General features: G+C 39.9%; 2 protein-coding genes across 3 annotated transcripts; both read right to left on the bottom strand.

Moving 5' to 3' along the window:
* Positions 1–1,052: 1,052 nt before the first annotated feature.
* NIPSNAP2 (nipsnap homolog 2) lies at positions 1,053–15,800 on the bottom strand. The gene is made up of 10 exons (XM_059829201.1): positions 15,715–15,800; positions 11,493–11,632; positions 11,369–11,414; positions 8,399–8,493; positions 6,349–6,419; positions 5,800–5,940; positions 5,342–5,373; positions 3,989–4,083; positions 3,064–3,147; positions 1,053–2,273 (listed from the first exon to the last, which is right to left on the bottom strand). Exons 1-10 carry the CDS (start codon positions 15,798–15,800, stop codon positions 2,209–2,211), a joined length of 855 nt encoding a protein of 284 aa, XP_059685184.1. The 3' UTR covers positions 1,053–2,208.
* Positions 15,801–16,274: 474 nt separating this feature from the next.
* Positions 16,275–21,775, bottom strand: MRPS17 (mitochondrial ribosomal protein S17). 2 transcript variants are annotated; one of them, XM_059829332.1, is made up of 3 exons: positions 21,739–21,775; positions 20,179–20,325; positions 16,275–18,883 (listed from the first exon to the last, which is right to left on the bottom strand). In XM_059829332.1, exons 2-3 carry the CDS (start codon positions 20,299–20,301, stop codon positions 18,593–18,595), a joined length of 414 nt encoding a protein of 137 aa, XP_059685315.1. In that variant the 5' UTR covers positions 20,302–20,325; positions 21,739–21,775; the 3' UTR covers positions 16,275–18,592. The 2 variants fall into 2 exon arrangements, with proteins under 2 accessions (XP_059685315.1, XP_059685316.1); XM_059829333.1 differs by lacking the exon at positions 21,739–21,775 and adding an exon at positions 21,640–21,673.
* Between the last annotated feature and the right edge of the window lie 4,817 nt (positions 21,776–26,592).

Below are 26,592 nucleotides of genomic sequence, written 5' to 3'. Positions count from 1 at the left end.
ATAACAAGAACTAATCTCTCTCTGAGGACAGCTAGAGCATGAGTTTGAAGCTCAGAACGACAGGAGGCACATTCATAATACATTACACCACGACTAGTGGGAATTTGGATCTTAGGTAGCGTATAAAGACTGAAGAGACTTGTGCTGTATGATGTCACCCCACAGAACATCCAGCTATTCCTTAGATTTCTTATTCATGCAAAACTTCATGGTCCTTAAACAAGAGCTCTGCCTGACTGAATTTAATTCCTAGTGCTCCCAGCTGAGGGTAAAAAACACATTGCATCAGAACCCACAAAATCTTCTAACTCCAAAGATGTTTTTCGCCTTTTGTCTGACTGAGATTGCTGGTTATGAGGGGTAAGTTACAAGGACAGTACTCTAGGAACAAGAAATATGGGAGGATACTGGGAGAAGTAACAAGGACTGGAAGCTCCTACTGTCATCCTTTTTCTCCTTTTGCAGCTAAACAGTAGTCCCAAAAGTCTGGAAAAATGACAGCCCCCGATGATAGTACTGCTTGTGACTGATTTACAAGAAGGAACAGCTGAAATGAAGTTCTTGGCCCACTGAGTAAGCCAAGCTGAGAACTTGAAGCTAATATAGTACAGAATTTTACTCAGTAAAATCCCATAATCAGTTGACAACAGGAGGAAAATAAGAAACAGACAAGAATCAGATCAAATATTGACTTTGTTCAAGATGGAATTCAAGCAAAAATAAGAGTGCAGTGTATTTCACATGGGAAGAAAAGAAATCAGACCTGAAAAATTAAGCATAATTTGTGGAGAAAAATTGAAAGGAAAAATACTTTGTATTTATCACCACAGCACTTATGACCTCTAGAACACTTCGCAAAATGGGATGTGATGAAGATACTGTAAATTCATTTTGGAGAAGGACAGCAGAATACTGGGAAATGCTGTCCCTGACATGGAGAAGTGATATTGGCTAACTAAGCTGAAATATTCTATGCAATTATTCAAATTTTCCAAAATAAACACTGCAAGATGAGAGAAAACACAGGTGGTGCGATACATATAAGATGCTAGTAAAATGTGAAAATTAAAAGGATTTTATTGACTGATATGTTCTTCCTGAAAACTTATTGAAATGTACAAACTGGACATTCAGTAACTTATTTGTACATTCTGTATGTTACACTGATTCTTGTAGCCACTTTAAAGAGAGAATATTATTTTCACTTACAGGATGTTCACATCATTGCAGACGCCAAAAGTGTTTATATATTCTAGTCTAAAAGTGAAACCAAAGTAGAACTGGACATAATGGTACACCGCTTTATGCCAATCCTATTGACTCAACATGCGCCAGTTTCACACATCAATTCATAAAATACCTACTGTACAGTTAGTGAAACACCCAACCAAGCGTATGTCTGAAGTCATGACCGCTTATTAAATTAAACCCCTTTTCCTAGACTTCCAAGTTATTTGTAGAGAGAAATGTATTTAACTGAACTTGATTCCCTGCAGAATGTCAGACAACCATGTCTTGGCAGCGTCTCTTTGAAAACCATAGGTCATACTTCACTTCACAAAATTAATTTCAGGTGTAGATATCTACACAAATGTGCAATTAGTTTCAACAGGCTTCAGAGTCCTGGGAAAACTGAATGCCCTATTCTCTGTCCATAAGCGATCACCTGACAAACAGTATTATCCTCAGTTAATGACTGCCTATTTGTAAATTTCGAGCTACTTACTGATTTCAGGTCTGCTAGAACAGCCAGGTGTATTTCAGAGCTGCCCTAGGGCTTCAGAGCTTCAAATTTCAGAACTCCCACGTTTGTTTTTAAAAACTGCAGTCATTATAATGCTACACAAAGGCCACAGCAACTGTAACGCTCCATTCTGTCGCTGTTACTGAGTGCTGGGCATTGTCTATGTAGCAGAAGATACTAAATACAATATGGTTTACTTAACCTGAGGAACTGTCTCACAGAGGAACTCACATATGTCTTTGTTTTCAATTAACCAACCTTTTAATTACAGTCCTATATTTCTTTTTTTTCCTGGTACAATCCTAAGAGCAAAAGGTCATTAGATTCTGAAGAAAAGAGGTCTCTTTTATAAGCTCAGTACAGTACTTTTATATTTCAGACTATGATATACAATGTATACCATAAATTAATTTAAGACAAATACTTGTCACTTTATCTGTGTAGGCACAAGTAAATCAGTGACTTTACTGAAGCGGAGAAATCTTCAATGGTATCATGATTCTGGACTCCATTTCCTGAATAAGGGGCACTGAAAAAAATTGAGACAGGGTTTAATTTCACTAACAGAGATCATTAGCAGTTCTGCACACTCAGTTTGAACAGATATTATTGTCTTCAATTACTCTCCTAGCTAGTGCATGCCAAGTCATCAGTAACCACCAACATTCCTGTAACTGAAGCACAGTAGTTTTGAGAACAAGTCATTTTTTTAATATAATCTGTCTCCTCCTTTGAAGACAAATATTTCTATTCCTTTTCACCATAATGAAAGTTATCTCACATTTTTCTGGTACACTTCCTTTGAAATGTACCCTATGGAACCAAAATCTGACATGCTTAGCATACTTTCCTGAGTTTTGTTATGAAAGCTATCTTTGATCTCAAAGATCTCCCGGCTTCTAGTTCCAAAGTCTAAATTCCCTTTTCAAAGGAATGCATTTAACAAGGCTCCCTTATTTCACAAAATGTTAGAGGTAATAATTTAATATAAAGATAAATTGCACTATTGGCTCCCTGAATTTTTGGACACAAAATTAAGCATTTACACAAATCTGTTCTTCTACAGGAGAGGTGCTTGTATAAAAATTTACTATTAATGTAGCAATTAGGCAACTTTTCCAAGTTTGTATGATCAATTGCAAAATTTACTTTACAGCTTAGTGAAATGTCCCTCCTTTCCCTTACAGCAGAAAAACTGACACACAGACACACACACACCAGATACAAAACTTTTTATCATTGTGCAGTGTACTGAGGAACAAAATTGATGGCATGCACAAAAGTCTACCTCCAACATTCCAATGAAGTTAATAGTTTACCTGTGTAATAGACTAGTTCATCCCAGCCAGGTTTATGCCATGCAGCGTTTCTTATATCTTCTCTGGTTTGGAGATCTTTGTAAGCTGGTGAGGGAAAACAAGCACAAAGCTTAGAAGTAACTCCTTTTCCTTCTATATGTGAATAGCTCCCTTAAAAGTATTCTGGTGCATAATTAGGAAGCTGCAAACACTGGGAAGGAAGAAAGTCAGAAGCTCTTCTCCACAAAAAGGAAAAGCTCCCAAACCAACGCAAACAGAAGGAACTGGGGAAGAGAGAGAATGTCTTAGACACAGGTAAGGCATAATCTAACAGAGTACAGTTCTACGAGTGGCGTCAGACTTCTAATGCTGGAATATAATACTCTGAACTGTCAAGATATGACGATAATACTGCGTATTTTCTAAAATAACTATTAGACAATGAGTTTCTTCAAGTTGAAACAATCCGAACGTGAAAAGCAGCTAAGCATTTGTGGAGACTAACACACAGAGAAAGCCAAACCACTGTGATGTAGTAATGTAAATAAATGCTTGACTTTCCTTTTTGTAGGTGTGGTATATGTGATGCTTGAAACTAAACTGTAAAAACCTGACCTTAGCATGAATGGGGATGGAGAAAAGAGATGGCAGGACATGGCTTGTCATGCTTATGTTATTGAAAGCAAACAAGTAGTTCCTAATAAGAAAGGGCCATGAGAAACTGTTGGTGGAAACAGAACAAAACAAGAAATGTTCACTTCTCCTTGCTTGTTTGAAGAATAAAGTTACCTACACAAAAATTAAGAAAATCAACACAGTTGATGTAAAACAAGAAAACCCTTTTAACACATTCCTTTGCCTTTTGTAAAAACCTTGTCTCCTTGGCAAAGTCAACAATCTGTTAGGGGCTGATTCAGTGAGAAAGAAGCAGAGAACACAAATTTACCCCAGAGGTGATGAACCATATACAGCTGTCCAATTTGTGAGAAAAATCCTCCAACTGCTTCATTATTATCCTGTCGGAAACGAATTGCACGAGCCCTACAGAAGAGCAAAGCAGCCATTAAAAACAGCAGATATGGGTAGGAAATAGGTAATAACTGAAAGGAAAACAAGAAATGAAAGGAAGCCGAAATGTTAAACAGCATTTGCAGTACACTTCAGCAATAAATAGTAAGAAAAAAATCTGCAATACACTGATTTTCAGCACTACGTAATTAAAATATACCTACATATCTTGCTAGAATGAGTTACAATTGGAGGCCTACAGTTTCACTAGACTGCGTATTACTCATTTAGATTCAGTATAAAGATAATTGCTGGAACAGTGTAAAGCGGCAGGCCATTTTTATAGCAGGTTCTTCTAAAACTAAATCCTTGAGTTTCAGTCATATCATCTTTGCCACACCCATTTACCACAGATTTTGTGGTAGTGGAATACAACTTTTTTATTCATATAGACCTTGCTATGCAGCTGTCCTATGCAACACTCCATGATTCGTTGTGTAAATAAGATCAGTATTTCTCGTAACTATAAATCAGTTGCATCTTCTAAAACAGATTGGCTACCACTATAGACATGCCTATTTTATAAAAATTCTAAATTCAATTTACTTTATCCAAATTACTATCATTAAATAAATTATATCAATGACAATGACGCATCTAAAAATCCAAGATCTCACCTTTGTCAAAATAATTGAAAATACTCCAAATTGTTTAACTATCAACCATTAGAACTGCAAGGACAGTGAATGTAAATTGAAAGAAACTTACAGTGGTTTTAAATAAGACAAAATTAGAAGCATATACTCAACAGAAGACTGTTTCAAATGCTTTTAACCTATATATTAAAATACAAATGTGCAGCTCAATAGCTTTTCAAGAAGCAACTTGACTTTTAAAGATTAAAAGAGCCAAGATTTAGCCCATTTAAACTAAAAGTCAGCCAGCTTCCAGTGGTCTTGTGAAAGTTCAACAGTCTCAAGGAGTTAATGGCCACCCTTCACTAAGCAGTGCTTTCTGCTGAAAATAAATTATATTAAAGCAAACTAAAAGGGTTATGTGAAGGAAAGCCAAACCACAGAGCCCATAATGCTGTTTGCACACAGAATTCCTCTTTTATTCCTCAAAGGTTAAATTAAGGGTCAAAGAACTATCTTAAAAGTTGCGTAAGTACAGAAGCAGGCCATTAACTGGGTGACTGAAATGCTTTGGTACCATTCTGCTACCTCCACGTCATGATTTTTACACCTACATCTCTCAAATAGGAGAACGCAAGTGCTAAAGCAACACTTACCAGTAATTTCCCCACTCAATCATTGTTCCGGGCTACAAAAACAAAACAGACTGTTAAAACTGTAGTTTAAAGAAAGTTAGAATATTTGGACAGTTGTCACAACATTTATGTATGGAGAACAGTATGTACTAACAAAATCACTTCCTTCAAGTGCTAAGCATATTATAATAATCTGTAATTACTCTGCTTACTTACTGTATTACTTCTTAGTTATTTGCCTGAAGTTTCCTTCAAATGAAAACACAGGGTTTTCAGCTCTGCAGATGTTAGTATCTTGTTGGAGCCTGCCTTCATTTTGGACCCCACACTTTGACAGCAACAATGACTCAGACATCAGCTTTGATAAGAACCAGATTTTTAAGATGAAGTCTGTTTTCCATCTACGTTGTATAAACATGCTTTGAACATTTTACGACAGCATAGAGCTTAAAAAAATAAAAAGAAAAATGTAAACTCACTCTAAGTTGATAGGATCTCAGTTCATAAATATTAGGCCCCTCTCTGGGAACAGGTTCATTCCAGAAACTAAACTCCAACAACAACTGGTTCTTGCGCGAGAGAAGCATGTTACCTCTTTCTTTGCGAAACTCTGTGAATTCCTAAAAAACAATGTGACCGCTGTCAAACTGTGTATTATGTTTCAACAACAAAAAGCAGTATACCATACAGTGGCTTAGATTTTTTTTAATGCTATCCTGGGGTTTGGGGACACTGAAATCCTTTAAATTGTAAAGGCATCTAAATTCCCCTGGCGTATTTGAAAATTTCAAGTGGCATGTTTACACAGCACTAAGTGTAAGTGTTTCATAAAGTATTCAGGTATTAAAACCTCAGTATTTCTGAATATGAGAATAAACCCTTTTTGAAAGACATTTCTAAGTTGGTACAGGAGGTGATGAGATATTGATGTAAATGCGGGTATCCAACCATGGAGGTTTTTGCTCTAATTATTCTTTGTTCTCTTCTGAGTAAAATAACCAATTCTTAACAGAATCAATGCATTTTACCTTATTTTGACGGAGTTTACTCATGACCTCATTGAGAGCTGGATAGCCTCCCTCATATCTCCACAGATGAACTGAAACAGAAAAAAAGGAAGCTTTTTCAGAGATGTCACAGACCAGTGCTAAGTCTTATGGAATATCACAGTATAAAAAGCTCTTCATACTACAGAATTGTACAAAAATAGAAATCAGGTAACAGGTTTAAAAATAGATTTTAATTAAAGAAAGCACTATGCATTTGAACATTTTAAGAATAATGGAATAATCTGCTTTTTGAAAAAGGTTCTCTTGGAAAATTTTGCAATCTACTCTGAAGATAACAGGGAAATTTCTGAAAGAACTTTTTGTTGCCATGCTAATAAGACTTTACATGACTGTAGTTGAAATTGAGATTCAATTTAAGGGGATGACTTAAATGCAAAAATGTGTTTTATATCAACTTCATCTAAGAGCAATAGAGGGGTAGACTTTTTAGTTCAGTAAATTACTCAAGCACAAAGAGCAACACACTTTCTGTAGGACATGAAAAATGAGGCAAATGTTATTTTTGAGGTAAACATTACATAAAAAAAGCGGAAGATATCTGAACATGCTAGAATTGTTACATTTGCTAGGATTTTCCCCATAAAAACAATTTCAGAACAGGTATCTACATTTGAGTTTTTTCAAAGCATTCTCTTTAATAAATCATAATAAATCCCTTTAATAAATCATAACAAGATTTATTTACAAGCACTTAATATAGCAAGGCAACAATATTTCACCTCAAAGAGTCACAAAAGCTATTTTCTCTCCTCTAAAGCAGTCCTGTGCCTCTTCCAGGAAAGCAAACTGGAGACTAATGTAAGGCACTTCACTATGATAGCAGATTCATCCAGTGCGCCTGCTTCTGCTATCTTATCCCCAGGGCAAATTTGATATATCCACCTAATATTAACACAGCCTGGGCACAAGTACTGAACAAGTCAAAACCCCATAATCTGCTTTATTACACTGCTATAACTGTTGCAGTAACATTTTCAAGGCAGACTATGGATGCAATTACAGATACAGTCTGTGTTAATACGTTACAAAAGCAACGAATGAGACTTGGCTAAGATATTCTCATTTCAATTGTCTTCATTCCCCAATTTCCCTTCAACTTCTAGAATTGTTTCTCAGACATTGTTTGGTTTATCTACTGTTATTTCTTCGCATTTGCTCAGTGTCAATATTGCAATATGCTGTGAATGCAGGAAAAACTAATGTGTACATGAGTATATTTTTCAATAACGAAGCAATGACATTGATACTAGCATAGCCCTAACGATGGAGCTACATAAAAAACTACGTAATAAATATCAGTACACCACTCTGTATTCATGGCTTCCCATTCCTTCAATTTCCCAGAGCTTAGGAAATTTTTCAGGTTTTCTCTCTACACTAGACTCTTTGTAGCTACATCTGTAGCAGCTCTTCAGTAACTTCTAGTTCCAATATATTTTCAGTCTGCATAGTTAGGCAGTATCCTTATATGAACATGAACAGAAATATTTTTACTTTCCTCCAGTAAAGGCCTAGCTTATTGTTGAGTTTACAATGCAATCATTTTTTCAGATGGTGTGAATGATTTGCATTTCATGATCATACAGCAATTACAGTATGAAAGTCTGAGCACAGCTTTTATACTGGCCAATGCAAGATAAACGCTGTCTTTGTAAGCCTTTGCCTTTACCCGAAATATTCAGGAACATGATGATCTGTGCCCACAAAATACTACAGGACCATATTTTACAAGCATTTCCCCAAACTGTTAATCTACCACCTGGAAAACATGGAAGTGTATTAACAACAGGACAAATTTTAGAAATTAATGCTTTACTGTCAAACTCAACACAACAAAAAGCAAGCACTGTAAATGTTAATATGACTACTGATAATTGATGCACACACACCCTCACTGTATACATTGCTAAAGGTTTACTGTCAACAGAGATGATGTAAAGAGAAGAAACCTGCCAAGCACACGTTTCACTTGTATGGTTTTACATTCTGTTGTACTTCTATCTCCTACCAGCCTGATCTTGCTCTCCGTACCACGTGTTCCAAGTCCCCACCAGTGCACATGGGTAGTGTTTTTCTTCATGAATCTTTGGCAGCACCTCTTGACTTGAAAACAAGGAATACAGACACTATGTTGCATTTCCTTCAGGGAGGCTACAGTTGATATGTATAACAAATCACCACACGTTTATCATTATGGTATGAAAATTCACAAGCTCTACTTTTCAGAAGAGAAAGCTGAAATACAAAAGTCTGCTATACAGGGGAAAGATAGCTACAAGACTATGAAAAATTAAGGTAAGTGTTACCATTTCTTAGACTGTATGACAAATACACAGCATGGTAGAATTCTTTTGATGCAATAAATTATGTCTATCACCTGAAAGGTTATCCAACACATTAGGAAAAGAAATATCAGGACGTCTCACTTACAGAAAATGCAGCCTAACTACACGGGTGATTTGCTTGAGGAAAAGCTTTTCTTTATCAAGGGAGGTGTAATACACAAAAATAGGAAAGGACAGTCTCCTGTACCAGTTACAATGCTATTAATTCTGTTGAGCTAAATGAATAAAAACAAGTATTTTGATAGATCAAACAATGACTGTACTTCATAGTATGCAGCCTTATTGCTTTCTGCCGTTTCAGAAAGTGGTCTTCATTTGAGGCAACTTACCCATTAAAACATACAGTGAAACTGCCTTAAAAATACCTCCGACACAAAATTTCTGTTTGACTATTTCCAGTATTTCTAACATTTTTGCAAACTTTAAAAGTGGCCTATGTTAGCATTAGGAAATTAAGTTTTACCGATTGCCGACTCGGTTAAGACAACTTTCACTGCACTGTACTTTGATGAATAAGTCCATTAGTATGGTTGAACTTTGCCTTTTAAGATTTTCCCCTGAGTAATTACCCTTCTTACTCAGTTTGGCTCATAGGCAATGAGTCTCTGCACAGTATCAAACAATAGGAAGTAGGCTTGTCTTGGGCTGAGAGTCATTAGATGTGAGTTTTCCTCTTGATTCTGCCACTGACTTTCTAGACAACCTTGAGCTAATCTCGTTACCAATTTGTACTTCAAGACTTCTCACTACATAGTGTAAATAATATGACAGAATGACTCTCCAAGGATGTTTTCAAGGATGTTTCACCATCAGTTTGTTTTTGCAAAGCATAATGAGATCCTAGAAAGGCAGCTTTAAACAGGAATGTTAGATTACTACAATAACCCTAAAATATATTTTGATGCAAATTATAGAAGAAAATGCCCACAGTATACCTTATGAACACCGTCTTTTTCCTTTTTAAAAATAACTGTTCCTAATTCTTCAGAAGGGGTCCTTAACCGCAGTGATTCATGAAGTACTCTCATAATTGTCTTAATTACATTATTTCTTTATTAATACATGATGACTAATCCTTATTCTGATTTGACACAGAATGAGGAATTAACCTGTTCATCTTTAATTTAGGGAGAGGAAGGAGGGAAGTTCAGAAAGGCTTAGGTTTTTTTTATTACTCCATTCTTGAGTTTTATCCTTCCCTGGAGTTCTTAAACTTGTTTTGGTTTGGAAAGAATAAATCTAACCACACATATTTCATGTGATTGCTCTCAGCAGTTTCTTTCTTTGCTATTGCCTCTTTCCTGAAAATAAAAGCCTCTGCTTTCACTCAACATTTAGGTAGCTCATGAGATACCGCGGAGAAGTGGTTCCCTGTCTTGTATAATTGGACATGTTTATGTTAAGCTTTTAAACAGAAAGCATTTGAATGCTGATTGTGCTTCTCTGTGTATTTATATTTTTAAACAAAAAAGCTAAAAATACCTTATGATTGAATGTTATTCTAGTGCATTTCTGTGTTTGTATAGCAAGGAAAACAGTTTTGGGTTATCTAGCCCCATTTCAAAGCTGAACACATGAAGGCACAGAGATATTAGATGACCTCCTCACAGCTGTACAGCCAACCAGTAACAGAGTCGGGGACATAAACTAGGAGTTGTTAACTTCTTCCCCACCCTCCAGCCCAGCTGGTGTTCTCACCAATACACCACACTTAAAAAAATGGTTGCAATAGAGTATCATTATGCTAATAATGTTTTATTTAACTGACACGATGATCACTGTCAGTGAGAAAGCACTGCTGTTTCAAAACATGCGAGGCTTACTACATTTCCAAATTTAAACATACAGTTCTTGAAAAGGCAGTTGTGCTGGCTCCAGAGGAGTGATTATATAGGCAGAAGAGGACTAGTATTTCTGCAATTCTGTCCTTGAAGTAATAAATTTAAAATGTTACTAATTCATACATTTTATAAAGCGTTACGTAACTTTTTGGAAAACCCTTAACAGTACTGCTCCCTGTAGAGGATATCGCCCCAATGCAAAGAACCTATCCAAGGATTTGCATAGCTCTTTTAAGAGTAGATCTCAGTAACATTACTTTTGTAGAAGGATATAGATAAGCTGAGAGAAAGTCAACCCCTCGGTTTTTAAAATCTCCTTGAAGTTATACTTTAATTTAATACTGGCACGTAGTTTTACTTACCAGTGATCTCTCCCTTTCCTTCCTGTATGCAGACAATAACCACCCTCTCAACAAATTCCTACATGGCAGCTGGAGCGGGACATGCTAGCACACCAGGATCTACCCACGTGGACCAGCAATTGTAAGACAACTAAGGGAAGGGGGAGAGCTGTTCCAACAAATATCACTAATGTTTTCAGAAAAGGCATCATACTAAACTGCAGCTTAGGAAAATGACACCTCCAAGAGGGAAGGCAGGGGGTGAACTGAGTAAAGTATCTTTTGCCATCTCTCTACAAGAATAACATGATCTATTTAACACCATACCCTGAAAGTAAAAGCAGAATTTTTCCACCACCCCTCTAAATAATTATGATATTTGCCCATTTTCGCAACAGCTTGTGATCAAATCAATATGTCTAAAATGTGAAAACATAATATGCACACTTACCAAAGCTTGTTGTAGGCGTCTAGACATTCTGGTTTTACATTGTGAACTGAAACAACAACATCACATGAGAAATGCAGGAACAGAATAAAAAAATGGTAATGTTAAATATAAAAATATCACTCACTCTGTAGTTTATACAGACTGCTGGTCTCTCTTTTGGCTAGAAGGTTGGAGTGAGCATCCTTCCTTGGATCGACTTTGCGAACAAATAGTGATTTTAACCAACTGTCTTCACGAGGTCTGCTAGCTGAAGATACCAGCCCCCTACATATTAACAAGTACATTATACTGTCACTGAGCATGTCTTGAAAATGCTGACAATGCAGGGAAGATTGGCACAATCAAGTGTAATGCAAACAGTATCATAACACACAGTTACATACAAGTCTGTTACTAAAACTTTCCACTGAGCCACTTCCTAGCAAGGTAAAGGCATTTTTTTCCCCACTGAAATTTACCCGCTCACAAATCATTTTACTTGACACAGAGCTGAACAGTTAACCATACACTATCCACTTTTATTCTTTGTGCGCATGGCAGGGAATGGGTGGATGGCTGCTTTTGCTGCTTATTTATCTTCTTTTTAATCAAGTGGTTTTGCTCAAAAAGGCTGGGTCTGTCCTGATGTACACAGGCAAGAGTGAAAAAGAGCAAAAGACAGTGTGCATAAGGAGAAATTTGTACCCTGTAAATAGGAAAGTAACTGCCATATGTTCCTATGTTGCTTAAATACAGTTCTAAAAAAGGAAAAGTTAAATAGCGCATCTTTCAAGAGAAAAAATATAATGAAAGTCTAATTTGGGAAAAATTACAAATGGCAGGAAGCAGACAGCCTGCAAATACTCCAATTCCAAATTCTGGCAACTGTACTATGTAGGGGTACAGATCCACATTCTTTGTACGACATTCACAATTTCCTTTTCTTTGAAACAGAAGAATTTTGCCTTTTTTTTAATCTAATCTTTATGCAGTTTCCACAAGTACACTTCCCTGACATACTAAAAATGTGGCACTACAGCTGGAAATGTAAACCTTTTCCTGCCTCAGAAGTCAACTTTTCACCCTTAATTACTGACTAGGAGATCCAGAAAATAGCTATCAATCCTCAGCTATAAAGCTGTCTTCCAGATATCAAAAGTTTTTGACAATAATTCAAGGAAAAAAAAAAGGTGAGAAAACCCTCAACTTCCTTTGGGAAAAGTATCTTCATGAACATGCCTGCCTGTATTACACAAAAGTAGTTCACACTAACAGTGTTTTTCAACAATCAACCTTTTAGTCCCAATGTCTGAGAAATAATACAATGAACTGGTTCACCCTGTGAAAGGGGGATGGAAGAAAAGTATTTCATAGTGGAGAAACAACAACAACCAGAAGAATAACTACAGCCAAGATGGCCTTCAATGCTAAGAAGTAATTGGTAAATACCTTATTGGTGTATTTATGGAAAATGCTGCCTTCTTTGGCCCTAGACAAACATACAAACATGTTACTGCACTGAAAGCTAAGCAGCCATTCCAGAGTGCAAGCATTTAAAAGGGCATTCCATGATAGGGCTGTTGCCAGAATGGAGGGTACGCAGCTGCCTGGAGGAGATGTATCTCCCATCTCAGCTGGGGGAAGAGAGGCACAGGTGACTGCAGTTGTATTGTGACATCTGCATCAGGTGACACAGGAACACAAGCTGCTCCAGGTGACAGGGGGTAAACCCCACCTAATAAACCCAAGCTGTTTTAAAAAGATACCTTAAAGAAAGCACTAATGCTTGCTGGACAGCAAATGGGGCTCTAGGAGGCAAAACTCAATCCCAGTCTGGGGATCTATAAACCACCATCATTTCCTCCTCTTTATTTAACAATGATAGCAAACTAGTATTTAGAACACTCTTCTATGAGGATTATTGTTTGCAGCAAACTTTGAAGGTGAAAGAGACAAATAATCATGTTGCTTTTTCTGTGAACCAGCTTCATCAGCAGCAAGAGTAAGCTGGAGTTACGGGGATAATACTGAAAAGCAAACTCCTTTGCTATTAGGAGTCTCACAACTTGAATGTTAAACTGCACCTAAAACTGCAGGTATATTTAATATTCAATACAATGAAATGAGTAATACTTTACATTTATGTAAAATCTTTTACCCAGAAATTGTAAAGTTCCTCATGAACAATGACTAACAAATCATGACTATCCATCTAAATATACTTTACTTATAAAAAAGAATGGTAACAGCTGAAGTTTATTAAAACAGATATTCAGTGCACCCAACCTGAGATGCTAGGGCCTTATTTTTAATCCATATCCTTAGCAAAGTCCTACACTACTGGTGTTGTTCTAGACACCCACAAATCAAGAAGCCCTGAACTGATTACTAGTTCACTTGTGGGGGCAATATGTACCCAAGATTAGCTCTGGAAGAGTAGGGACTAAATTCATGTCTTTGGACTGCCAGCTGTGAGCACCAACCACAAATTAGTTCAAAACTAACCCATCATCCAAAAGATCTACTTTTAACTAACTTCTTAATGTTATGCCCCACAATACTATACCTGTTTCAGGTAAAACAGATATTGGATCCAAATTGTTCCAAAACCCAAATACCACTAATGAAAATGTAAATATACTCATAGAATGAATGTATACACACTATATGGAATCAGCATTACACTTCACAATTTTTTATTTTCTGGGAACAATACTTATTAAAGAGACTTTTCATGCAATCTTTTAAGGCACTACTTGATTTTGCTAGCAAGTTCTTATCCTACAAATGTTACCTATGGGCTTAGCTTTCTTGCTACAAAGATTGGTTATGAACACAAAAGGATAAGGCTGAATAGCTTGCTTAGATTAAAAATGATGGTGAAAACATTTCTATCCCACTTAGCTTCTGCTTTAGCACAAAATACAAACTGTGTGGGAGATAACAGGTCAAATATTTAGATTTTGTACAAACCCATGTCTGCCTGGAAGAGAAAGAAAAACAACTTGTCTATAATTGACAGGTTTTGATCTGTGGTCTAAACAGATGTCAAAGTTTATTTGAAATGAAAAAACACTCCAAAACATGCACATAAAATCTCACAACATATCCTCTACACAACTCTCCTCATTCCTGTTTTAAACAGCTGCTTGCAGTGATGCCTTTAGTCTTGCACAGGGGCTGCTGCCCATTCTGAGGCTTGAGACAGCAGCTTTCCCTGTTTCAAAGAAAGGGAGGAAGAAATGTACATAAACCCATACCAGCTTGGCCGCTTCTGTGTCTCCAACACCCAGGGAGCATGTGTGTCTGCTTCCTATACCCGAAACACATATGTGCACATCTGTGTGCTGAGAGCTGTGTATGCGTGTGTGCACCCTTGCCACCCAAGAGGTGTGCATGTGTCTTAGCCTTCACGCATCAGACACGTGGGCATGCAAATGTCTGCACCCCAAAACTTGATGGATGTGTCTGTGCATGTGCCCTGACACCTGTGTGTTGTATGCACATGCACACACATCCCAGCTCCGAAGGGAAGCATGAATACATGTGCCCTGACACCTAAGGGGTGCACACACATGCTGGGGTCCACGTGCAGCTGTGCATCGTGAAGGCGGGAAGTTGCTGGTGTGTGCAGCCGTGCACCCTGACACCGGGGGAACCACGGATGTTGGGTAGGGGTGCAACCTGGCACCGTGAGCGTGGAGTGGTTGTGTGCCCTGACACCAAAGGGTGCTGTTGTGTGTGCAGCCACGCACCCCGACACCAGAGGACATGAGGTGCAGGGTGGCCATGCACCCTGTTGCCTGGTGGAGTTGGGATGTAGCTGTACGCCCTGATCCTCGAAGGACATCTGGGTGCAGAGCACCCACGTACCCCAACACCAGGAATACATGCGTGCAGGGTGGCTGTGCACCCCGACACCCGGCGATACGTGGCCGTGGGGTGCCTGCGCACCCTGTTGCCTGCAGGGGTGGGCTGTGCCTGCAGCCTGAGCCCGGGGGAGAGGCGGCAGGAGGCGGCGGGCACCCCGAGCCCGGCGGGGCAGGGCAGGGGTGCGGCGCGGTGGGTCGGCAGCGCGGCCATCATCCCCACCCAGGGGCGGACGGGGGAGGGAGGGAGGGGAAGGGGCTGGCCTTGGGGCCCATGACCTTGAAGGACACGCTGGGCGGGTCGCACTCCCCGCCCCCCGGGAGGGTCGCGGGCCCGGCCCGTCAGCTGCCCCGAGGAGCGGGGCGCCATTTCCAGTCAGGAAAGGGGAGGGGGGGAAGTCTACGCAGCGGGGCGAGGGGAGGCGCGGGCGGCGTCGGCTCCGTCTCCAGCCTCCCTCGGCGGCCCTCTCCCGCCCGCCTCACCCCCTCAGGGCTCACCTGAGGGCCAGGCCGCCGCCGGGCGGGAGGCGCGGCACGGCGCTGGCTCCCGCCAGGCTCCGCCGCAGCAGCACTCGCGCCGCCATCTTGCTCCGGCCGCCTCCCTCCTGGGCCGGGGAGGGGGCTGAGCGCTGTAGCGCCGCCGCCGGACGCGAGGGGCGCACCGCCACCGGAGAGGGGGGAAAGGGGGTGGTGGTCCTCCGGCCACGCCCCCCGGAGGGCGAAGCCACAGGTGCGCATGCGCGGACTGCCACCGCTCAGGACCCCCCCTCCTTCCCCCGGCTGCTCAGCTTTTGGGGGAGCCCAGCCCTGGTTTAGGGGCTCGCCTGAAAAACACTAAGAAAGAGCCCAGGCATTTTTTTTTAATCATGTGAAAAAGCTTGTTTCTTACTCTCCAAGTACATTTTTTCACCCACATGTACTTGAAATGTTTCTTCACTCTGTTCCAGCTACAGTATATTTAATTTGGCTCAATTGGTGGCATGTGCTTGCATCCAATCCTTAAATAACTTTAAATTAAGAATAAACTTAATTAGGCTAAAGAACAGTTAAAGAACAGTTAAAGAACAGTTCTAAAAGCAACTAGCCAATAAACACAAAAAAGAAGTCAATGAGCAAACCTTATCTTTCTACATAGCACACACAAAGTTTGTATCATTTCAGTATGCAGTTTCCATTGGCATTTTATGATTTTTATATCAGCACTCTGTGAGAGTCAGAGGCTAGCACGTGCAATGTGCTTTAACATCAGTAAAGTACAATGTTTGTGGTGCCTCTTTAAAAACCAGTTAACCTACAATTGCCATCATTCTTTTAGAAAACAAGTTATACTTCAGACTACGTATATTTAATCCCATTTTGATTTGACAGCATGTTGAGCTCTCCAGCAACCCTCCGAGAGCCTACCCGTAAACCAAAAAAAAACCTGACAACCTTCTGTGATGAATCAATCTTTGAAAAAATATGACATTTTCACAGCTACTCAGGAAAAATCACAGGAAATACAGAGAAAGCTTTACTTCCCCAATTAGATGTAGATGCAACTCATTAACCAAACAGGAAACTTTTTCTATTTCTTATACACATTATACATCTGGTTATTAGAACACTCATATCCCAAGTACTAAGGGTTAAGTTCCTTCACTGCCTGCTCAGATACAACTGAAGTGTATTTCCTACAGCCCAGGGCCATGTTCTAGCCTGGGTCTGATTTCTCTCAATCTCTGCTAGGGATGAAGTTTCACATTTTACATTCACTTGAGCAGGAGTCAGAGCCCAGCTTTTCTTCCAGTTCAACAAGGGCCTTAATCAGCCAGCTACAGTTACTAAGTAATTCACATAAACCTAAACCACTTCAACAAACATATCAACAAGAATAACCTACAGCCATATGTTTAAGACACTTCCTCAAAGTCACAGACCATGTTCACATTATTGATTTACAGAGAGACATCTGAGTCAAGGTGTCCTGACATCCCAGCTTATTGATCTGACATGCAGAACAATACTTGAGGACTAGCATTCACAGAGCAGTACTTTTTCTTTTGAACACTGAAGAAAACTTGTTTCTCCTTCTCCCTGGCCCAAATAATTTGCTGAGTTCAGTTGGACTTTGTTAGCAGTTTGAAGGCAGCTGAAACTGATTTTGTGCAGGTGAAGGAAGTTAAAGGGCAAATGACTTACACCACAATGACAGCAGAAGAGAACACTGATAGCCTATAGTGTAACCTGACTCAGTTTCTTAAAGAAAGATATTTTAGGTCAGAGGAACTCTGTTCAAATACACCTTGTTTAGCGTCTGATCTTAAACATTAGGACAATGAGATAGGTAGACACTTCATTTCTGACAGCTTTAATAGACCATGCTCCCCTCCACAAAGGGACATGGAACACTGTCCCCACAAATGCTGGGTTTTGAGGCAGATGCCCCTTTAGATCTAAATGAAAAGTCAGCAACACAAGGCTGCTCCAATAGGTGCACATTCTTAGTTTGCTTTATGTCCTGGAAGACAGGACACAAGATCTCCAGAGCTGTAGCAGGAGAAAGTGATCTTTAATCCTTAACTGCTATGGCCTTCTAGTTTCATATTAAATCAGCACCTGCATCACTCCCAAAATGTGTTGTTTTAATTAGCTTTTCTGATGAGACTAAATCTAACCATCTTTACTTCTACTTTTTTGGCTTTGTATTCTCATCAGTTTCTACTTCCTGCTGGCAGTTCAAAGAGATCCATCTCTCCCAGAACAAAATACTTCCTTTGGACTGGTTACAAAGGCAACCATGCTAAGCTACCCAAAGTTTATTCTCACCTTACTGCCATTATAAAAGGCAAGTGGTTCTGTTTTTGTTAGATCTTTTGTAAGTTAGAAGATACTGCAATGTGGTATGAGTGACTGTAAGAGGAAATAAGGACACATGCAGGTAGCTGGTTTTAAAATTCTACACTTCCTTTCAAAAGGTTTAATAGCATTGTCTTAAGTAATCCTACAAACCACAGAAGACTGTCTGAAATACAGAACAATCAGATAATATAATGACCCTCCCACCAAACTTAAACATTATACAGTCATATTCTTGTCCTTCTCAATACAGAAGAGTCATTCCAAGTGAGCAGCTGGCTTTTGAAACTGTCAAGGCTTGGGGCAAAACTACATGCAACAAGATAAAGTGTTAACACTAAACTCACATTTTCTCTGTATTTTCATGTAAAGATTTGAGGTGCCTACCAATCTGTAACATCTGTTCTTATAAGCAACTATGTTCACTATTTATTTTGACTACAGATTTCACTGAAACATTTAACATACAACAGCAGGGCCCCAAACATCTGAAAAGATGAGACAATCTGAAAAGCCCTCTGTTTAAATATTCTCCCCATTACTTGTCTGTTGAACAAACTTTAAGTTCCTGAAGTTTTTCACTTAGATAGGTAGTATCTGCCTCTGTCAGATTTTCCGAATCTGACAGATTTTCAAGGAATCTGGTTCCTGCACAGGGCTTTCCTGTTATTGGATCTATGACATTTCCAACCTTGAAAACAATTTCAGCCAGTTCGTGTTTCACATGTTTGCTCCTCCGTTCAGGCAAAGCTTTCAGAAGAACAATGTCTCCAACAACACACTGCTGCAATGGGTCATGGGCAAAGTAGGTTTTTCGTTTGTTAAAGAACTGTAGAAGGAAAAAAGGAAACCTTGGCATTAGATTTCAAAATTAAGCATTGGCAAATATGTAGTTAATATAAAACAAACTAAATTTCACTAAGGAAAAATAAAGCCTTATATATTTTCTTAATGAGATTCAGTTTGGATCATAAAGAGAAATGCAGCTGTGCACTCTACTGTTTTCCCAAAGAAAGCACAGCACTATCCTTCCCTGACAATCTCTCTGGTCAGGATGTTATTGCCAACCAAGCCTGTAGAAAAGGAGATGGGGAAGAAAAAAAGAAGTACAAAAAGCTGTTGACAGTAAACATGTGGATACTGGTAAAAATAACAAGCTCTTCACTTAACATAGATTCTCTTTCCTAGCATCACCACTTTCCACTGGCCTCTCTGCTCTCTAGCTCTGCTGTGTTAGCCTTTCCTCTCCTTGGGATGCCTCACATCAACACTGCTTCAGCAAGACAGCTGCCTTGGCTCTTCCAAGCTGAATGACTTCCCTGTGCAGTCCACACTTCAAGAACTGATATTAATTTTTATTCATCCTAATATGTCTAAAGTTCATCAGCTGTGAAATCAGTATTTTGATATTTGTCATTTGAGAGTTTTCTTGCTCAATTCATTTTCTTTCATATAAAAATTCAGTATTTATTCTTATTGCAACAGCAGAATTTAGAATATTTCTTCTAAGAAATTAACAGGTTGTTCTACCAGATAAAGTATTGGACTAGGATCCACAAGACCCATTACCTAATCCTGACTCTACCCTTAACCTTCAGGTCACCAAAGGCAAGTTATTCCACCTACATGTACCACAGTTTCCCTATCTAAAAATGGAGAAAACACTAACTTTAACCTCACAAAGCTCGTATAGCACATCACAGTACAGATTCAAATACTAAGCATGCTTACAATTATGCATACAGAAAAACTGCTAAAAAATTTATTGTAAAAGTGACTAATACAATGCCAAGTTTCCAAAACAAAGCATACTCCAAATAAATATGAAAAATTAAATCTACATGTGAAACAACAAAAACTTACCTTTTCAACTGAGATCAAATGAAGTGCATTAAAAAAGCACTTCAAAGAAATACATTTAGCAAATAGTTTGTAAGGAAGTGTCCTCACAACACACTGCTTTTCATACTTTGCAGTCATCCCCACAGGCAAATCATTACGCAAGTTCCTTAAGGAGTTTGCATTGTAAAGAGCTATCAAAAATTCTAAGAGTTAAACCAATAAAACATTCCTCCACACAGTACAAAAATGACCATGCAAGACAAGCTGTTAACCAGCTTTTACCTTTAGTAAGTAAGGATCTAGCACAAGCCTTGTTACTCTCACTTTGGCGGTTTTCTGCATTTTGGTTCCTATTACTTTCCCTACTATCCATTTTGCATGGACAGCTCCACGTGGTACAGACATCGTTTAGTTATGGTCATCCAGTTCCTGGCAACAAGCAAGCAGACATTATTTTAACAACAAAATCATAACCAGTTTCTGATCAATACCAAAATCATGATTTCTATTTCAGACTAACAGCTTAATTAGGTCATTTTGTTGGAAAAACAGGGTACATACAAGCAGTTCAAAACTCCATATATTGCACTACCTCAGCCTTGTTTTACAGTATAAGAAGGGATATGAACATGTCCCCATTACCAGGGAAAGTTACTTCAGGATGGCAGTAAAGCCAGACATAATAGTATGAGGATGAGCCCTTACCCCACAAAATTCCTTTGAATCATACCAATTGTCACATACACAATACAGAAATATATAGCCGTGGAAGTTATTATGAAATTTAACTCATATTCCAGCTGCTGTTTTTGCTGGAGACCTGTTCATCAGGTCTATATATGACCAGTTAACCCAAACAGGGACCAGCCTATAACTTTTGTTCAGAAAGTCATTTGCTTCTGTCTATCTCATTATTAGCTGAGCTGATGAAACCTAAGAAAGTTAATAAGCTTCTCAGACCATAAATGACATATCAAAGACTTGTCTGACTTACACTAAGTGTAATCACTTTTGAGTTAGTTGTTTCCTGTAAATAATTATACTCTATTACCTTACTTGTTTTCTTTAGTTATGAAGAGCTTTCTATACCACTTCTGCAAGAGTCATAGGCAAAATAGATAGCTAAACATTAGAAGACTCGAACCAATATTAAATATGATGAGGATGAATGACTTTTTCTCTCCCACCCAGCTGTGTACTGTTAAGCAGAACTGACACCTGTTGAATTCTCCATCTATCCATTTTACAAGACTAAATGATGCTTGCTTTGATGTTGCAACACATCAAAAGAAAAGTTTAGGGATACAGAGACACATCCATAGGATGAAATGCTTCAAGCAGCAATGCTCAGGGTTGCTTTCACCATCCTTGACTCAGCTGTGTGACCCACAGTGCTGGAGGAAGGAGCCAGCATGAGAGGCCCTCCTTCTGCAAAACAGGGCTAACCACCACCAACCACACAGTGACCAGGCCGGGGAGAGGCAAACGTGTACAAGACAAGCAACACCCACAAAGCACAATGGAGCTACCAGGAAGACAGAAGCCAGACAGCTAGGCTGGGCGTCTCTCACAGAAGAGAGGAGAATAAAAGAATTAGTTCAAACAGATGGGGAGCCTCCCGCCCGCCCCTCTCCCTCCGCGTCTCCACAGCCCTCCGCACCAGGCCCAGCCTCGGCAACCTCCCTGCCAGCAGGGCTAATGAGGAAGGCCCTGTCTCGCAAGCGCCGGACGTCGGCTCAGCACCTCAGCCACCTCGCAGAGAGCAGCTCCAGCCCAGGGAACGCCCCATGCTCAGGCACCCACACCCAGTCGCCGCCACGGCCACCCCTCAGCCCCTCTCACCGCCACCGCTCCCGCCGCTGCGCCTCAAGGGCCTTAAAGAAACGGAGCCGGAAGGGGCGGAGCCGAAGCCGGAAGAGCCGCGCGGCAGCGGGGCGGGGCCAGCGGCGGGGAAGGGCGGAGCCTCCTGGGCGGATTTAAAGGCGCAGTCCGCCACCCTTGTCCCCTCAGAAATGGGTGAGGGTCGGTTGTGGCGGTGTGGCTTTGATATGCTGCCCCTGAGGCAGCTTCAGGGTGCAGTGAGAGATTAAAGCCAAATGAAATGAGGTTTTCTTCATCTCTGAGGCTAAGGGGAGCAGGAGGCCCTGCAGCCAGGGGAAATGGGGGAGTGGGTGCTGGGTGTGGGCTCTGTTTCTTTGGGCAGCTGCTGTCTGTGGGGAGACCTGCCCTACCTCTGGCCCCTGTGGGCTCACACAGCTGAATCCAGCCTGAGTTCTGGTATAACTAACTAATCCGGGTGCCATGTTCAGCAGCAATGTGTTGTGCTATGGGGCTGTGCGCAGTGCGCAGCAGGCCTTGGTCTGGAGGCGCTGGACGGGCCTGAGGAGGCAGAGGTGTGAGAGCTGAGGTGCCATTTTACCCTCTGCATTTCGGGATGGAGCTGGCTGTCAGTGCAGACTCTTTTTGTGGCTGCCCGGAGCTAAAGTCTGTTTGCGCAGGGAGTAGTTTTGTGCTCTTCCACCTGCTGTTGTTATATAAATGAGCCACACCTTGAAGGTTTTCCATGCAAATCTGGAATACTGGTAACATATATGAAGTGAGAGCTGGTCTGTTGTCCTTGCTTATCCATACCCTGGTGGACATTCAGTTTCTGTAACCTGTATCTAAAATGGAGGGTTAACAAAAAATAATGGCAAAAAAAGCCTTGACTTTGCCATTGCCTTTGAGGTAACATACTCCTGGCAGCTCATGGAACTTGTGGCCTCTGTTCCTGTGACTTCAGGCTGAGGCTATCCCTTTTTTATTTAAATGTGTTCATTTATCTTTTTCTGCTGGCAAGTATTTTGGCTGCTGCCCGCTTTTCAGGCTTGTTCTCTTTAGGCATTGCTGTCCCATCATCTCTCACCACAGGAAGAGGGCAGGTAGGGAATTGTATTTACTTAATGGGACAACACTGTGCAGCTTCCCTTTTTAAGGTGGCTGGGTATGGTGAGAACAGGCTGTTCTTTGTACGGCTGGAGACACTCTTGAAATAGTTTAATCAAGTACTATCAAAGGTGTTATTGGCAGTTCATTGAATGTTCTTACAGATACCCAAGTCAAAATTCATGGACTTCTTATTTTAGTGCCTTATTGCTTGAATTACAGTGGAGAGAAGTTGGGAGGAGTCTTGCTGGCACAGGCAGGAAATGGTTAAGAGCCTTTCATATCACCTGGGAAAGCAATTCTTTGATTTTTCAGAGGGCGCTAACATGCTGCAGTTCATAGGAAACAAAGGAAAGGGGATCAAGTATAAAAGTTGTTTTTGGATCTTATTTTCAGTGGCAGAACTTGTGAGGGCTGGATATTGATGTCTGCTGAAAAATACAGAATTATGGATTAAAAAGAATTTTTTTTCTTCTCATCTTTGTTCAGAAAATGATCTGTGAGGTAAGTCTTGGTTCCAACTGATGACTTTAGATAACTTATTTTTAGATTGAGATGTAAGAAAAACCTTTATATTGCTGACCCTTTTTAAAACAGTGAATTCTTTGCTTAAATTGTTACTTGGGTAGGGCAGGGAGCACCACAGAAGCGTGAGTCAACAACTGTAAAAAGCCCACAACGCTTTCCTGTATTGTCTGCATTCAAATTACTTGCATTAATTTCTGAGCTTAAGTATAGAAATTCAGAAACCGGGAGAAACATGAGTCAGGGGAATTTGTGATGAAGAGTTCCAGTAAGTATTTCAGCAATGACAGGAGACTTTCAAATTGTGGTAGTATCTATGTTAATGTACTTTTGCAGTTGATGCTTCAAGCATCAACTTGGTGGCTCTTAAGTACTTCCCAAACCTTGTTTCTTTAAACCACACTGCAGTCCCAAGGGTTTTATATTTCCAGCTTGTGTAAGAACTTTGCTAGCAGATGGTGCAGTTGCTGCCCCTGGGAGTGTGCTGATGTTTAAGGGCAGACTGCTTTTGGGGGTGTAAGAGAGGGGACTCAGTTTCCATTAATTCTTAGCCTGTCTGTAGCTGAGACTAAGGAGGTCTCACCTTAAAAAGTGCTGCTGGCTTTTTCTGTGTGTGAAAACAGATGCTTTTTCACTTGAGTGTGGCTGACCAAAGTGTGATTGGATGGGAATAGCTCATGCACAGTTGTCACTGAGAACAAGTGCCATGTGAAGGGGAATCTTTATATCCTGTGGAGAGCCCTGCAAACCATCCATTCACCTTGGAAATGCTAAACTGAAAGTAAATTGTACTCTCACTCTTGGGAAGGTTGATTACAGCTTGTTTGTTGAGGTATTTCTCTGTGTCTGTCTCTAATGTACTGAATTCTGGTGGATTTATTGAGCTTTTAGAGGGGAATGCTGATTTCACTTTCTTTCTTTGTAGTTTTCAGTTAATACTGTAAGTGGTATCTGATGTGTGGGTTATTTCCCATTTTGATAAAGTGTGCAGCACAGTGGTATAACACAACTGCCCATCTAGTGCTGTGATACAGATAAGCATCAGTCTCTGCAAGAGTCGCTTTGCCAGTTCTTCTTGCTATTGCCTGCTGTTCCCAGTTCCCCTTGCACCCCCACGTTTTGTCTCAGGCACTAGTTTCTGATTGTCAAGAAGGGAGAAGACTATAATCCAGTCGGAGCTGGTGGATGTCAGTTCTTTCATCTTGGACATGAACATGCTAAAAGGCAGAGTCAGGACTGTTTAGTTCCTGCAAGTTATATTCCTCATCACTGCATTTCTGTTCCCCTCATCAAGCAAAGCTTTTATCATCTTTCTGTTGGTTTTCATAAGGTGCAGGAGAAGCTGTGGACATTCACAGCTTCTGAACTATCTGTTCCCAGATTCTGGCTGGACAGGAATCTTTTATCACCCCACCCTATTTTGGATTAATGTGTTATTTGGTAAGGTTATGACATGCTCTGATCTATTGCATTTTGCTGCTTCTGTGTCTTGAGCTTAGATCCCTGTGGCAACTGCAGAAATAAATCACTGGAGCTCAGTGACAGAAACTCTATCTTGAAACATGTTGCACATGATTCACAGTTAAATGTTGTTATTAGCAGGGATCTAGAGAGTGGATTGCTTTTGCGTTTAAACAAAAGATTGCGAATCCAGATTGTCCTATTCGGCAAGATTTCTCTTATTTGCAAAAGTTATTTTTCCAAAAACTTCACTCTTAAGTGCTTTTGCTTACGTTGTCAGTATCTGACATTCATTTAAGCTATTCAGTGTGAAAACCTTTTCTATTCTTTACCAGTGCTATTGATTAAAATACAGTTTACATTTCTTGGGAAAATTTGATATTCAGAAACGTCTTTTCACTGTGAGTCAGAATGTACTTTTCCATGGAATAAAAATTCTGGAAAGGAAAAAAAATGCTATTGGAAATGTTGAACAAATTATATTGTCATTTCAACCACGTTATATAAGAAAAAAGAAAGAACTTCAAAGTCAAAATGAAGGGCTCTGGTATTTTTGTCATATTTTGAGAAAATTAGTACATTCTTCTGCAGTTTTTCAATTTTATCTGTTCAGCGTTTTCCATATGAAACTCTTTGAGAATGTTCTGTACTGGCCCTAACTCCAAGTTCCTGTTTAATTCAATTGGCCGTTTCAAATTACATATTAAAAATGAATTATGAAGCTTTTTTCTCCTTTGTCTTTAGCCATTGGTGTTTCTTCTAGAACTAATAGAAGAAGGTGTTGTTTCCAGTGTTGTATAGTAGTTTGTAGTTCTCATGCTTTAACTGCTGTATCCAATGGTATAATTATTTATGCTAAATCTCTGATTTTGAAGAAACTGGACAGGAAGGACCTTTGGAATGTAACAGGTTAAAATATAATTTTGCTGTTAGCTGTGTTGCAGCTTGCAGATTAGAGATCAAAAAATTACTGGAATAATTACTGCTGTTTTGGATGCCTTCACATGATGCTCTCCTTGTCAGTATTACTGTGGTCACATTATACCATACTACTATCGTCTTTTTTGTTTTTAAATATTCCTTTCCCCTTAATAGCAAACACTTTTCTATGCTAAGTTGAAAGGACCTGAGCTCTGCTCAGTAGTGTGCACTGAGGTGTTGCCTAAGTTAGAGAGGAAATGCACTCTGTGGCAAAATATTTTTTTAGAGGAGTGAAAAACATATTCCCTGAGGACAAGGGGGTGCCCTGGGGGTGATGGCATTTGGGCTCTGGATATGCCTATCCCTGAAGCACCCTGGCTGGCGCTGTTTCTCGGTAGTTTGGTCTAGCCTTTCCTACGACTGGTGGCAGGCACCAGCAGAAGGACCAGCTTGGGGAGAGTGCTTTGAGGGCATGTAGTTCCCTCCAGTCTTGAGGAGGGAGAATGTACTGTCACACTGTTTTGGATAGAAGTTCATAAATATAGAAATTCCATCCTACACTTTTCCAGCATCATAATATTCTTATTGTTAGTGAGTTTTTCTCAGTGTGCAACCTGTCTGCGATTTTAATTAAGCCCATTATTCCTTGTCTGAACCACTGTGGTCATGAAGAGCAGACATTATAATGTCTCACCACACTTGTCCCTTCTCTCTACTAACCAGTACTTTCATTTTACCACAGATTATTTTCTAGCCCTTGGATCTCTCCTTTGGATTCTCTCCAGTTAGCCCATTATCTTTCCTGAAGTGTGTTGCCCCAAACCGAACAAGACTTCAGCAGAAGTTTTACCAGAGCCAATTGGA

This window comes from Gavia stellata, chromosome 25, assembly GCF_030936135.1.
Source record: "Gavia stellata isolate bGavSte3 chromosome 25, bGavSte3.hap2, whole genome shotgun sequence".
Classification (NCBI taxonomy): domain Eukaryota; kingdom Metazoa; phylum Chordata; class Aves; order Gaviiformes; family Gaviidae; genus Gavia; species Gavia stellata.
Note: the sequence above shows the minus strand (reverse complement) of the source record. Positions and strands in the feature narration are given on the sequence as shown.

Coding starts and splice junctions, on each gene's coding strand:
- NIPSNAP2 (XM_059829201.1), bottom strand. CDS start 15,800: ATGGCGGCGCGAGTGCTGCTGCGGCGGAGCCTGGCGGGAGCCAGCGCC. Junction 8,494..11,368: donor GACGCCTACAACAAGCTTTG/GTAAGTGTGCAT, acceptor CTTGTTTTCAAG/TCAAGAGGTGCTGCCAAAGA. Junction 5,374..5,799: donor TGAGATCCTATCAACTTAGA/GTGAGTTTACAT, acceptor TTGTTTTTGTAG/CCCGGAACAATGATTGAGTG.
- MRPS17 (XM_059829332.1), bottom strand. CDS start 20,301: ATGTCTGTACCACGTGGAGCTGTCCATGCAAAATGGATAGTAGGGAAA. Junction 18,884..20,178: donor TAGATCCTTACTTACTAAAG/GTAAAAGCTGGT, acceptor TTCCTTCTACAG/TTCTTTAACAAACGAAAAAC.